General features: G+C 37.7%; 1 protein-coding gene across 1 annotated transcript; it reads left to right on the forward strand.

Annotated features, from left to right (window-relative positions):
• Window positions 1-732: 732 nt before the first annotated feature.
• Window positions 733-8,030, forward strand: LOC115918649 (early nodulin-75-like). Its single transcript, XM_030985915.1, has 3 exons — window positions 733-1,200; window positions 3,261-3,349; window positions 3,976-8,030. The coding sequence occupies exons 1-3, from the start codon at window positions 1,030-1,032 to the stop codon at window positions 4,736-4,738; spliced, it is 1,023 nt and encodes a 340-aa protein (XP_030841775.1). The 5' UTR covers window positions 733-1,029; the 3' UTR covers window positions 4,739-8,030.
• The last annotated feature ends 6,182 nt before the right edge of the window (window positions 8,031-14,212 follow it).

Here is a 14,212-nt window from a genome sequence, read left to right on the forward strand (position 1 = left end):
GCGCCTATGGCTGTACAATAGTAGCTGCGACCATGAGAATCTCTGAATATGTAGTTGTGATATATAATTTCCAAATGGGAATAGCTAGTCGGTCGATTGTAGTCAAGAAACATTGTTTTATAGCTTAATTAATATCTTGACCTTGAGAGGGAGCTATACAGCATAAAGAGTTAATTATTTATAATTTCATAACTTTAGACTCGATTTCAACCAGAACAATGATGATTGAATATTGTTGGATCACATATGCTTCCAATATGTTCATTTGAACCACACATAGGATCATCACTATCCTGGCTGTGTAGTAAAAGCTGTGCTTTTGATTCTCAACATTTCAAACACCACTGTACAAAACTCGACTGATTTCACTAAAAATCGGTACTCTAGTGATAATTGATGACACCTAAATAGCAGTAAAATACATTTTTTTCAATTTACTGATGTTAAAAAAATAATTTAAAAATTCAAATTGTAAGTCTGGTGTCAAACTTTGCTTACAGCTGCTTCGACATGATTGTGTACAGTCTATGCGATATTGTGTGGTGTGTATATTTGTGTATAGACTTCTAGGTCCCTGCCTCACAGCATGTATGCAGTGCTAGAGGTCAATACGCAATAGCATTGACTCTCTATGCTTTGCTGGAGTGATTTGAACCAAATTCATGACCCCATATCAAAACTTTGTATTACCTTTAGTAGCAAATGTATATTTATTGGTATTATGAATTTCAGTGTAAGTAGGAGTAGGAATTATCAATGCAAACAGGTTGGAAGCCCTATAAAGAATAATAAGGAATTAAAAAAAAAATTACCTTTACTAAATTATCCTCTCATTAGAAACTTTAGTGTGTTCTTTTTCTCAATAGACAAGAATTGAAAATAAAATCTATTCAAACATTTTTGTTAAGAATGTTATGAATAAAACTATGTAATTAATGGAATTTGACTGAATTGTTTAGAATACAGTCAAAAATTAGTGAGTAAAACATATGCATGTATAGACCTGATGCTTAAATATATTCACACACAATGCAGGTCCAGACTGTCAAGCTTGATGGTCTCTGCTTTCCCACACCAGCCCTTTTACATCACCTTGCAGAAGCACTGTGTTCTATGCCCAACCTGTCTGACCTGACACTTGGAATAGCCCTTACTGGGGATTTCTACTCTGCATTGAAAGCAAAGGCATCATCCATGCAGGTATATATATATGGGCTGTTGTGGGCTGCTATTCAAGAACAATATAGTAGGGATATAATAATGTCTTAGAAAGGTAGTTTCCACCTCATTTTCACCTTTTGTAAATTGCCCTTTTCTGTTATTTCCCCCTTTGTTTTGAAGGATGCTTCTCCGTCCCTGTTTTACATAACTGTTAAATAAAGGAACTTTCAATTGATATTTCTACATTGTACTAAAGTATGATTTAAGTTTATTGAATTAAAGAAGTTCTTCTGTGGGAAACCCTCCACATACCACCACCCTAATCTGCAAGCACAAACCCTGGTCAGTCGAAAAAGTGAGTCTGCACTATAAGACTACCAAAGGCCATGCACTGTAGCTGCTCCTGACACTATTGACACAACCAGTAGGTAGCTGTGCTAGGCTTCTCTCAAGGCACAATGATTTGTTGATAAAGTGTCATATTAGGGTCTGTGCTTGCAGACTACCACCATCCCCTGTTCCCTTGAGGAAATCCCCATCATCCCTAGTCAACATACCCTAATTGACCTGGGGCAAAATGTAATTGTCATGGGAGTAGTTGTGTTGGCCGGGGGTATTTGTCCCATGGGTAATTGTCCTAGGGGCAGTTATTCTGGGAGTAGTTGCCCTGGGGAAGTTATTGTCTAGGGGGTAATTGTACTGGGAGTAATTTCCCTGGGGTAATTTTCCTTGTGGATTATAGTCCTGGGGGTATGATTGGTCCAGGAGGTAGTGGTCCCGGGCTCATTGTCCTTGAGTTACTGTATAAAAGCAGTTATTTTCGTGGGGATTCATTATTGTGAATTTCACAAATCACTCATTGTTTGCAAATTTAACAACATGTGATATATTTCCAGCAAGAAATGTGGCGTGCCAAAATCACTAAATAAGCCCATTGGCATGTCATATATGGCATCTATGCACTATAGCATGAGCCATCACAACAGGGGTGGCGAAGCATCTCCCAAAGTAGGGGGGGGGGACAAAAAAAAGGCACTTTCTGGGAATATCTCATAGCGAAAATATTCCAATTACAGACATTGGTATATACCCCTATATTGTGATTAAATTATCAGGGATGATTTCAATATATGCTTCTCTCTTTCCATAGTACAAGATACTGCTAAGAATCATACTTTGCAGTTGGGTGTGATGGTCTGAATATTCATTTGAAATTTTGACATTTGTGAGGTTGCAGTGCAAAAAATTACATTTTATAAAGAGGAAAAAAACAATCCTGTTGGGGTTATAAGAACAATCTAATCATGAAAGACTGAAAAGACCTTTGATAAGAAACATAATTACATCAACTAAAAATGCGGGCAAGGGGGGAGATTAACAAAAATATTGCTCTTAGTTGCCTTAAATTAGGGGCACATTTTCTGGTAAAAGGCAAAGGGGACACTTATCAAAAGGAATAAAGATATTTATTAGAAGGAAAAAAAGAGAAATTGTCAGAGTAAAAGGGTAATTATCAGAGGTGAAAATGTGGCAACTCTCGCACTTGAAAAGAGGCACTCACCAGATATGAAAAAGGCACTTGAGGGAATAGAAAATGGGCACTAATGTATATAAGAAATGGGGCATTCGTTGAAAGAAAAGGGGCACCTCTCAGATTTTAATAGGGGCAATTAAAAAGTGAAAAGAGGCACTTATGAGAATAGAAGATGGACACTAATTGCTAAGGAAAATGGGAACTTGTCGAAAGAAAAGGGGCAGGTGTCAAAATAAAAAGGAGAAGAAGGAAAAGGGGTCATTTTTTCTTTGTAGAAACAAGTCTTTTGGGGGTACTCCAATGAAAAAAAATTCATTAATTTCTCCTGAAATATTTCATGTAGGATGATGACTGTGATTTGTCTACAGCACGCAATTTTCTTACTGTACCTTTTTTAATTCTCCAAACTTCTTTTTTCTTCTTATTTTCATTTTGTTTAAGGGATGTAAGTGTAGCCCTTGAGTGTATATTCCCAAGAAAATAGACTATATGCTAGAATGAAATAGATCCACTTACTTGAAACTGATACAAGGATTACAAACAATATTACTATTATATGTTACAGGGTTGTTTTCCTCAGATCAGGAAGGGAAACTTCAAGTTCAATGGATTTACTCAAAATGGTTTGAACTCATTTCTTCACACCCTCTCAAGGTCAGTAAAGTATACCGGTATGTGATTTTAAAAAATATAAAAAACTCAGATAACAGCATTTAGACTTTGCATGAAAAGTGTGATATAGAAAAGAGAGCCTCTAATGGAATACTAAGAAAACCTACGATTAACGCTGATACCCCTGCTGGGAGCATACAATTTTGTTATATTGTTTACCTTAAACAAATTGAAGATTTCTCGTCTGACAGAACTAAATATTCAGTAACTGCTTTATTGATCATATTCCCTATTGTAAAGTGTAATCAATCAGCCTAAAATTTGTTGAATTTTTGTGTTCTTTATATATATATATATATATATATATATATATATATATTATTATATTTTTATTTATTTATTTATTTTTATTTTTTGGGGGGGGAGGGGGAGGGGTGGGGGGACTGTAGTCTATTCTATTTCTTTTTTTCTTCTTCTTTATTTACTGTTCAAAACGTTTCTTGAGACTAGTACTTTCAATAAGATCAATAGTAGTTCATTTCTTATTTCTCATCATGCAAACAGATAGTAAAAAAAAATTGTTTCCTTTATAGCTCAACCGACTTGTGCAACTCAAACGTTACTCAGTTTCCTATCATTCCTTACATTCCTTATCATCCTTATTTCAGGTCAGCTCTCGGTTACCATGGCAACACATACAACACAGGAAATGTCTCTTCTGAGCAATCAAGAGCGATGTACCAAGGAACCATGGCAAGCACTAGTCATGTGAACCCATTACATGCCAACATCACCCTATCAAGAGGGTTAGGTGCCAATATTTCAGTCTTGCAAGATTACTACACTCGATCCTACCATGCCTCTACATCCATCGGTGATGTACATTATCCAAGAATGACAATACCACCATCAAACTACCCTCAACAGCAACCCATGGGTGATGTAAACTATCCAAGAATGACAATACCACCATCAAACTACCCTCAACAGCAATCTATGGGTGATGTACACTATCCAAGAAGGACATTACCACCATCAGACCACCCTCAACAGCAATCTATGGGTGATGTACACTATCCAAGAAGGACATTTCCACCATCAGACTACCCTCAACGGCAACCAATGGGTGATGTACACTCTCCAAGAAGGGCATTACCACCACCACACTACCCTCAACAGAAACCCATGGGTTATGTAAACTATCTAAGAAGGTCACTTCCACCATCAGAGCACCCTCAACAGCAACCCATGGGTGGTGTACACTATCCAAGAAGGACATTACCACCATCAGACCACCCTCAACAGCAACCCATGGGTGATGTAAACTATCCAAGAAGGACATTGCCATCATCAGACCACCCTCAACAGCAACCCATGGGTGATGTACACTATCCAAGAAGGGCATTACCACCATCACCAGACCACCCTTAACAGCAACCAATGGGTGATGTACACTATCTAAGAGACACATTACCACCATCAGACCACCCTAAAGAGCAACACATGGGTGATATACACTATCCAAGAAGGGCATTACCACCGCCAGACCACTCTCAACAGCAACCCACGTGTAATGTTAGTGATGTACACTATCCAAGAAGGACATTACCACCGTCAGACCACCCTCAACAGCATCACATGGGTGATGTACACTCTCCAAGAAGGACATTACCACCGTCAGACCACCCTCAACAGCAACTCATTGACGATGTACGCTCTCCAAGAAGGACATTACCACCATCAGACCACCCTCAACAGCATGTTGGCAATACATCAGATACTGTATTTCAATTCTCTCAGACACACAGAGAGGGTAGCAGTCGCTTGAGCAGGCCTTACAAGAGGCAAGCTACTTGTACTCAGTCAAGAGTTCCACAGGATGATCCTGAAATCCCAGAGAAGCAATCAAAGTATGAAGTGTAGTTGCTTCGGTATCGCTAGAGTAAGACAGTGGTAACACTTCATCTTGACTTTGTGTATGATACAGGGCTCCACACTAAGTTTGTTTGGAAAATAGGTTCAAATTTGTTTCCACTCTGTATGCACTAGCCCTATGTAAAAACATCCAAATTCTGGTGGTCCGGACCTAGATTTTGGGCATCCATGTGTCTCTGCTAGCCTGTTAGTGTCAAGCCCTGGACTGATAGCAAGAAATCTTTGGTAAAATAAGGGGGTAATTTTTGGTGAGGTTTGCAAATGTATTTTTTTGTTGGAAAAAGGCCGTTTCCTTCTTCTTCACCTACTGGTAGACGAGTGCAGTCCACTATCTGGGTTTAGAATGAAAAAATCGAGAGAAAGGGATCATATTATTGTCACAATGTTCAAAAAATGTGAAAGGTATTTGTAGAAAGTGAGTCCAAAAATAGAATAGGTTTTGTGAATGTGTACTTAATAAGCCCTAAACAGAGTTGCATCAAGAGCCCAATGTGTACATGTTTTATGCTGAAAGGGGTCATGTTGTGTGGAAAATGTTTCCTGAAAATACTGTACTCTAAATAGGGGGTCATTTTTTTCTCAGCTAAGATCATGCATTATGCCTGTCGATAGAAGGCGACACCGCCAGCAACTAGTTGTTATAATGATAATAATGGTGGCTTCTGATATAGTGATGCTGTCAAGCCATGACGCTCCTTAATTGTGCTCAAACATTATTACCCTGGCCCTAGGCGGCCTCCAAATATATCACGCTTTGGCATATCGGGTGCTTATCTATACCTGGGTGGAGAGTGGCAAATGTGGATTAATGCCTTGTCAAGGATGTTAGTGCTTTAGACAGTTTATGTAGTGCATGTACCAAGTATATGTGTATTGTAGAGTTTAACCATGTTGTTTTTGGTGATTTGCATGCAATGTATGAAATACCACTCAACTTTCACAAAGTGAGTTATGAGTTAAAGTATGTAATATGTCAAATTATCTTTCAAAATGTCACTGTATTTGTCAATGTCATTGCACATTTTTAATACAAAATATAATTAAGTAGAATCTAAATCAACTAGTGAATTTGCTACCAGAAATGACCCAGATGTTAATAGCCATATTGCTCTAGTTATCTTGTCTATGAACTTGATAGAACTCATCATGATAGTCGAGAACTAGCTTTGTCTGGTAAGGGTGTATGAATATAGGCCTGAGTTATCAGTGTATTATTGACGTGGATTATTGTTTGTAAATAACTACATCCAGTTTTAGATTTTAAAATCCATCTGAGGAAATATTTTCCTGGATTTTCTTTACATCATTCCAGTGTACATGTTAATATGCTGCTATAATTTTAAGATACATGTCTCTTTTGTCAATGTAACATGCCTGAGTTATCAGTGTGATATTAATTAAAAGTGGATTATTGTTTGTACATGTTTAACTACATCCACCAGTACTATATTAAATCCGTTTGAGGAAATATTTTCCTGGATTTTTTGGGACATCATTCCAGTGTACATGTAAATATGCTGCTATAATTTTAAGAAACATGTCTCTTTTGTCAATCTAACATGCCTGAGTTATCAGTGTGATATTTAATTGAGATGGATTATTGTTTGTACATGTTTAACTACATTCACCAGTACTTATATATTAAATCCATTTGAGGAAATATTTTCCTGGATTTTCTTTACATCATTCCAGCGTACATGTAAATATGCTGCTATATATTGTTTACCATACATGTGTATTCTAATTGTATTCAGTACCGGATTTCAATAATTTTTATGATACATATTCCAGATTATGATACATGTATATTTTGAACTTGTATATGTTTGCCATACTTGCCTTGTACATATGTTTTATATTTTAGTAAGTTTGCATTCCTGATTGGCTTATAAGATACAAACATAGACACTACTCTCATGAGCATTCCATTACCTTGCCTTTTGATCACCATCCTCTTCTGATTAAGTGATGTCATTTTCATAATCCACTCTGATTTTCGTAATAGACAATGCAAATCGCTCAGATCTGTGAGTTTATTCTGAATTATGTCATGCAAAAGGATGTACTAAACATTTCTATGTATATTGGATGATCATGAACTACTTTTTAGTGCCTTAGATATTTCAACATTTTGATGTACAAAGGAGACGGTCTTTCTATGTGTATTGGATGATCATGAATTTCAGAAATATATTTTGCGTTGCCTTAGATATCTAAACATTGTGATGTACAAATGAGACGGAAGAATGTGCTAGGTGTAGTTTGATTATGGTTTATTTGTATCCTATAGCTGAAATGGTGTCACGAGACACTCGACATTCTGTTATATTTATTCGTTATTATTTTGCAGGTTATAACGCGTGCATAAGTGAATTAGAATGGGCACATCTCTTCTAGTTCTCTACGCGATATATTGCATGCATTTCATTGCACAGTGTAACATATTCACCTCCAAATTTGGAATTCCCCTCGTGCCGTTATATTTCATCTTCAGCCTATGGCCTCAGTAAAGTACAACATCACTCGGGGAAATTCTGAATTTTCAGTTCATATATGCAAGTGCCTATGCTAATTCTAAAGTGAGGGAAGCTTATCCTTTTTATGTAAAATACGACTGTATGCATGTACATACAAGCATATATTCATCTTATTGAAATGTTCATTGTATCTGGTTCGGGATATTTTTTATATATTTCATTTAATCTATATATACTCAATTGATAAATTTAAGCTTGATAAGATTCAAATTCGAGTGGGAAGTTTGAATAAATTTGAAAATCAAATGAAATATGATTTATCTTATAGGTGATTATTTGGAAAATAGTATCAGCGAAGTATGGATAAAAGAATGAGAGATGAAAGAGAAAATGAGTTACAAAATAGGTGTGAACATAAAGGAAATATATTTTATTGGACTAACCCTTTATGAATTTTGGAATTTTTGTAGATTTTACCAAAGTGACTGCCATTATTTTTTGTATTTTTCACTCTCTCTCTCTCTCTCTCTCTCTCTCACACACATTACTTCTTTGTTTATGCTTTTTATTCTATTTTTGTTGGGCAATGTTGTATTTATGTCTTGTTATTTTATGTTATTTCCATTCCAGTCATAAAGAAATGATGTGAGAGTTGAAAGAATAGTTCAGTAATCATTAACAAGATAGAAGAAGCAAAAGCAAGGGGTGTCCCTGTTCATCGATACAGAGAGAGAAGGATATAAATAGAGAGAGAGAGAGAGCAAGAGAAAGAGAGAGATGTAAAGTAAAGATAGAGAGTTCTGGTTCTATAGAGATAGGGATACAGAGGAAAACAGAGAAATACAGAGATGGAGAGAGAAAGAGAGAGGTGTGAGATAATAGGATAATAAGGTGAATTTGATTTAGCCCATTCAACTCTTCAATAAAAGTATCTTTTTGCGAAGTATTCTCAATTGCTGTAAAACACTAATTTCCCCTTACCTCCCCTCTCATCCGAACTTTCTTTTCTTTTTTTCACAATTCAATATCTCTAATCTTTCATTTAGTACACAATATACAAGATAGCCAAAACAATTGGATTATGAAAATACAAATATAACTATTGTTATTCCATACAACCCATATATTCAATTCAGCTTTGTGTTGAAGACACACAGATAAATTCCAGCATGGATGAATACAAATCAGAAAAACTTATCTTTTAAAAATGAATAAAAAATGAACTTCATTAATTGATATCAATATCTGTCTATCTTAGCATAAGATAATGACACAAAATGTCACAGAAAATTTCCACATTACGTACACTAATGCTGAAAATGTTTGAACAGTGGAACCCTTATCAAAAATTTCTTAGACATGTACTGTTTTCGAAAAGAAATTGCTAATCAGTGTTTCGTAATTATTGGACACATTTATAAATAAACAATTGGCTACTGAGAAGCTATAATTGGTTCAGCTGTTTCAAACGGTTGAGCCAGAGGCGGCCCGGGGGGGGGGGGGGTGGGCAGGGGCACAGTTTTATGATACCCAATGTGCTATGAGCGGTTAAATCTAAAATTCATGGCCTCTCGAATTGCTCGCTAAATTAAAGGTAAAGGAGCAAGAGACGATCCCCTGGCTAAATTTTGCCCTGCATGAAGCCAATTAAAAGGCACGATGATCTAATTCCCTTCGAGGTTCTGCGTGTGGTTAACTGTGCCCTATATAAAAGGAGAAAACCACTAATTTAAAAACTCGGTGCTTGAGTTGCGTAAGTTCTTATTCAATTGATATTTGCATTGGGGCTGTTATACTGTAACTATGTACCCGGATGGAGGATCTTATCATGGATAAACACTGATCCGAGACCGGCAGTTGGGGTTCCACAATTCTCATGCAGGGGGAGGGAGGGGAGGGGGCACAAGTCCTACATCTTTTTACCAAGCAAGCAAGAACAGAATGAAAGAAAGAAACGGAAAGCAAGAAAATCAGGATACCAGCCATGCTCTCAAGTTCCTCCTCTTTTTTTGGGGGGGGGGGGGGGTCGGTCGTGCCCCCTGTGCACAATGAATCCGCCAATGATATGGTAACACTCAATCAGAGACCAGTGTTCCTACCAACATACACAATACACATCGAATTTAATTTTAAACAATACTTATCACTGGATTGAATAATTTTATGATACATAAATAGGAATTTATTCCTTGAAATGCTAGAGCGACGTATGGCAGCCGTGCTAAAGCCAGGGTAATAATCGGGAGCGCCAGGAGGGTCAAATCTGACTGACATGAGCGCTATACAAGAACCCACTATTATTATTATTATTATTAATCCTACAAACGAGGAATACTGAAGGAGTTCAATCGTGACACCGAATGAAATATCATACAGCTTAAGATGAGAAGACTTTATACTCACTAAAGCATCGGTTTCAATAACCTGTGGCGGCATAGTTTGGTTGTCGGCCACGCCCATCAACGGCATCTAGCTCATTTTGTAACACTGTTGAAGTCAACAAAAACACTTTAAAGTTCAACCCCTTGTATAGGCTACGCGTCTTTTCACAAAGGTCTGCAAACTTGTCCGAAATGTTATTATTCACTCCCTCAAGCATGTCCAGTCCATAATGCAGGGGACAGGAAGAGATCCTAATGTTCACATGTTTTATTCTTTAAGTTTCTAATTAATTCATCTTAAAAGTTACAAGACCCAAGAAACAATAATTATATGTTGAATGGTGTATTAGAATTTAGGGGAGGAGACCTATTTATTGACAAAGGAAATTTCATGTTTTCCACATCCTTCAGCCAGCAACGCAGCATGGACATTAGATTGGAGAGATGTGACCAAAAAAAAGGAATCAGATTACTCATAGTGTTCAAAAGTTAGTTTTTCTTTCTCTTTCATGTAGAATGTATACTGCTTTCCATCGACCCCCCCCCCCTCTTTCTCTCTCTCTCTCTCTCTTTCCTTTACTCTCTCTCTCTCTCTCTCTCTCTATCTTGGCCTCTCTGTCTTCTCTCCCTATCTCTCTCTTGATTTGCCTATCTAAATTTTCGACTTTTCTCTTTCTCAGTTTCTCTCTCCCCTCGCCCTCACTATACCCCCTCTCACTCACGCCCCTCCCTCATATGTATCTCTCTCTCTTTCTCAATTTCATTCTACCTAACCGCCGTTTTGAGGCATCCCTTTTGGGGCCATGCATCCAACTTGATATTGTTTCAATCGATATTCAAAAATATGTAAAACAAGGGATTAATGCAAATTTTTAAGCGACTTAAACTTGCTTGATCTTAAATTAGAGGTACGTGTATTTCAATCTGTATATAAAACGTCAAGTAATTAAAGCGTACTTTTCAACTGGTTATAATTATGATACTGGATGGCAGTGTATGGGATAGGGCTTGGGGTTTACTAGTGCTATATAGGAATTAGGGTTCTACGACAATTCCCCTATGGACAATCACCCCCCGGAAAATTACCCCCCCCCCCCGAAAAAAAATCTGCTTTTATCAAAACCACTGACTTATTATCAGGGTGGGGGATGGGGGTAATTTTCCGAGGGGTGGGGGTAATTGTCCTCGGGGGGGGGGGTAACGGCCTTCTGCAAATTAATAATATCGTAAAAGAATCTAGATAAAGTCTTTAAAAAAATTGAAGAAACATTTGAGAGAAAAAAAACATGCTTCTTTAATTGTTTCAAGAATAATGCGCGATTCCCCCTTTAAAGCGTTCTTACATTATAGGTCTACACAACACGAGATATGGCTGATTACAACTACCGTATAGAGATATGGTCTATCTACACAACATGAGATATGAAGGCTGCCTAACACTGTGTACCCCGCGCGAACGTAGAAGTTATTTTGCTGAATGTAGTATAGGCCTAGACCTCTATAGGCTGTATTGCGGACAAAATACAAAAACGCGCAGCCGGGGATTCCCCCTTTCAATCGCTCCCCCGCGACCCACCCAATCGCCATCTTTCTGCTGCCAGAGTACGTACTGCCGCGTCATCTCGCTTCCGAGTTCGATTCAGTGATTGATCTTACTAAATGTTAAGATCCGATCTTTCTTTAGTTTGGAGTAGATTTAGAATGAAGTCTGTCGACGACGACATGCTGCCTCTGCAAACCTGATAAGACTAAAACAAGGTTAGTCTATTTCAAATAATATCCTCGTAGACGTACTACGTAGGCCTACTGCATGGCTACTGTGTACTGCATTAATTCCTTTATTACAAATGAAATGTTAGTTGTATGATGTGGGTTGGGTGTCCGCACACCAGCAACGCATTGTGCCAGGGGTCAATGCTAATGCGTATTGATGGCAATGATCTCATTTTCTACCTTCTTTATTACCTTAAAACCTTATTACCGGATGTACTGGATAAATTGCAGAGATTTGCAGTTGAGTTTCCAGGTCTATCTTTCTTCCAAGGTCCATCTTCCTTCTCGAGGTGTGACAGTGAGTGTCAGCTAGTGCAGTGTACACATTGCCTCAGGCTCAAGTTCGATGTTATTTTAATTTTTGTCTTCCTTTTTTCTACTGTAAATAGTGTGATGTTTCAAAAAATTCTTGCACTTAAAGGGATCCGGTAACTTCGTCTCAGATTCTGAAACAAAATTCTGGATTTAGCTCAGATGCAATGATAATTATAAACCTTTAGGTCAGTCAGGAACCCCATGACTTTAACAAGCCGATCGCCTGTCTGATTATCAAGATATTTATGATTGGAATTACAAAATTTGAAAACCGTTCGCCTGACGGTTTTCATAACACTACAGTCTATTGGGGAAAACGAGTATGGTAAAACCGGTCACTCAAAGATTTTTTACTTTTTTGAGGCACTTCTTGATCATTTTGAAGCGCAATTTTTGTAGGGCTTCAATATTACACCATATCACAGACACCTATAACATGTAGGGCCGTGTATCTCAGATTTAACATTGTTAAACGATCCCTTTAATGTAAAGATCAGTTATTTTCCCCCCTTTTCGCTTTTGTATAAAAAAGGTGGTTTCGATATTTAATAAGGAAGGGGCGCTAGTGTAGTTCCGTATCCATTTTTTTGGCAGTACTATTCTTAGCAAAAGAATTTTAGCCCAATTTTTTACTTATTTAAATCATAATCATATATTGCATTTTCCACCTGAATTTGGATCACATCCGACATCGGGAAACCTCCGTTTAGGGCTTCGATGTCGACGTCTTCACTCAGTACCGTCTCTACGCTATAGCTCCGCACCTCAAACTGAAGCTATCAGTCCAAAATTATGCAAACTTCTCGTATGGTTTATGGTATTACGCGCATGCACGATACCATAAACAATACAAGAAGTTTGCATAATTTTGGACTGATAGCTTCAGTTTGAGTTGCAAAGCTATAGCTTAGAGACGGTACTGAGCGACGATGTTGACATCAAAGCCTTAAACAGAGGCTTCCCGATTTCGGATGTGATCCAAATTCAGGTGGAAATTGTGATATATGATTATGATTAAAATTAGTAAAAAATTGGGCTAAATTTTCTTTGCTAAGAATGGATATGGAACTGCTAAAAAAATGGATACGGAACTACACTAGCGCCGAGTAAGGTACCTGTTACGGCAACACCTCGAGCATTTAAACTCCCAGGAGCTCCGGTGTCGGAGCTCCAGAGCCCGTTTCTGAAAACGATTCAAACAGCGGGTTGGGTCACATTTTTTCGCAATGTAAAGAGGTAGTAATTACAATTTTGACTTACAATGTTTTTCGACTCCTCTGGGCATCTTTCCAACCAATTGAAAATTATAATTCAAGAGGTCTTCGATGCGAAAAAGGGTGATTCTTCGTCCTTACCCGACGATTCATTAACGTTGTATCGTCGATTCAACATAGCGAAGAGACAGTACGCATGCACGGTATTAGCGCAGCAAATATGAATATTCATGATATAGAGCGCTGTTCGTCCGAAGAAAACAAAATTCCTCCAAGCAGTTCCCCAAAGTTTACAGCCATGGATATACTTCCCTATGCCCTACCCTGGCTTTAGCTCTGGCAGCCGGTACCAGCAACATACTTTTAAAGTGATTCTTGGTCTCCCCTAGACAGAGAATTTCTGTCTCTTTCGTTTGTTAGCCACTTATTTGGGTAGGGTACGCTCCTCTCTTTAGAGACAGAATGTGCAAACATTGTGGCTAGATCTGGCCACAAAACTGCCCAAAATACTCAATTTAGCGGATGCATATCCGATGCATTTATACTCCAATATTTATGATTTTGGGTTAAACTACACCGTTTCCACTTACCAGGTTGATTGTACGATGCGTTTAAGGGTCTTTTTCCCAGATTTCCTTCGTCAAAATTGATCTCCGTGTTGAAATTCTTGCAGCCTTATTTTAAACTGTTACTGCGCATGAAGGAAGATGTCGTCATCCATTGACAGTAACAGTTTAAAATACGGCTGCAAATTTCAAGAATCTGTATTCAATCTGTTTTATGTATATAATGTAGATATTTCTGAATATT

Source organism: Strongylocentrotus purpuratus, unplaced genomic scaffold (genome assembly GCF_000002235.5).
Source record: "Strongylocentrotus purpuratus isolate Spur 01 unplaced genomic scaffold, Spur_5.0 spur5_scaffold_15, whole genome shotgun sequence".
NCBI classification, from domain to species: Eukaryota; Metazoa; Echinodermata; class Echinoidea; order Camarodonta; family Strongylocentrotidae; genus Strongylocentrotus; species Strongylocentrotus purpuratus.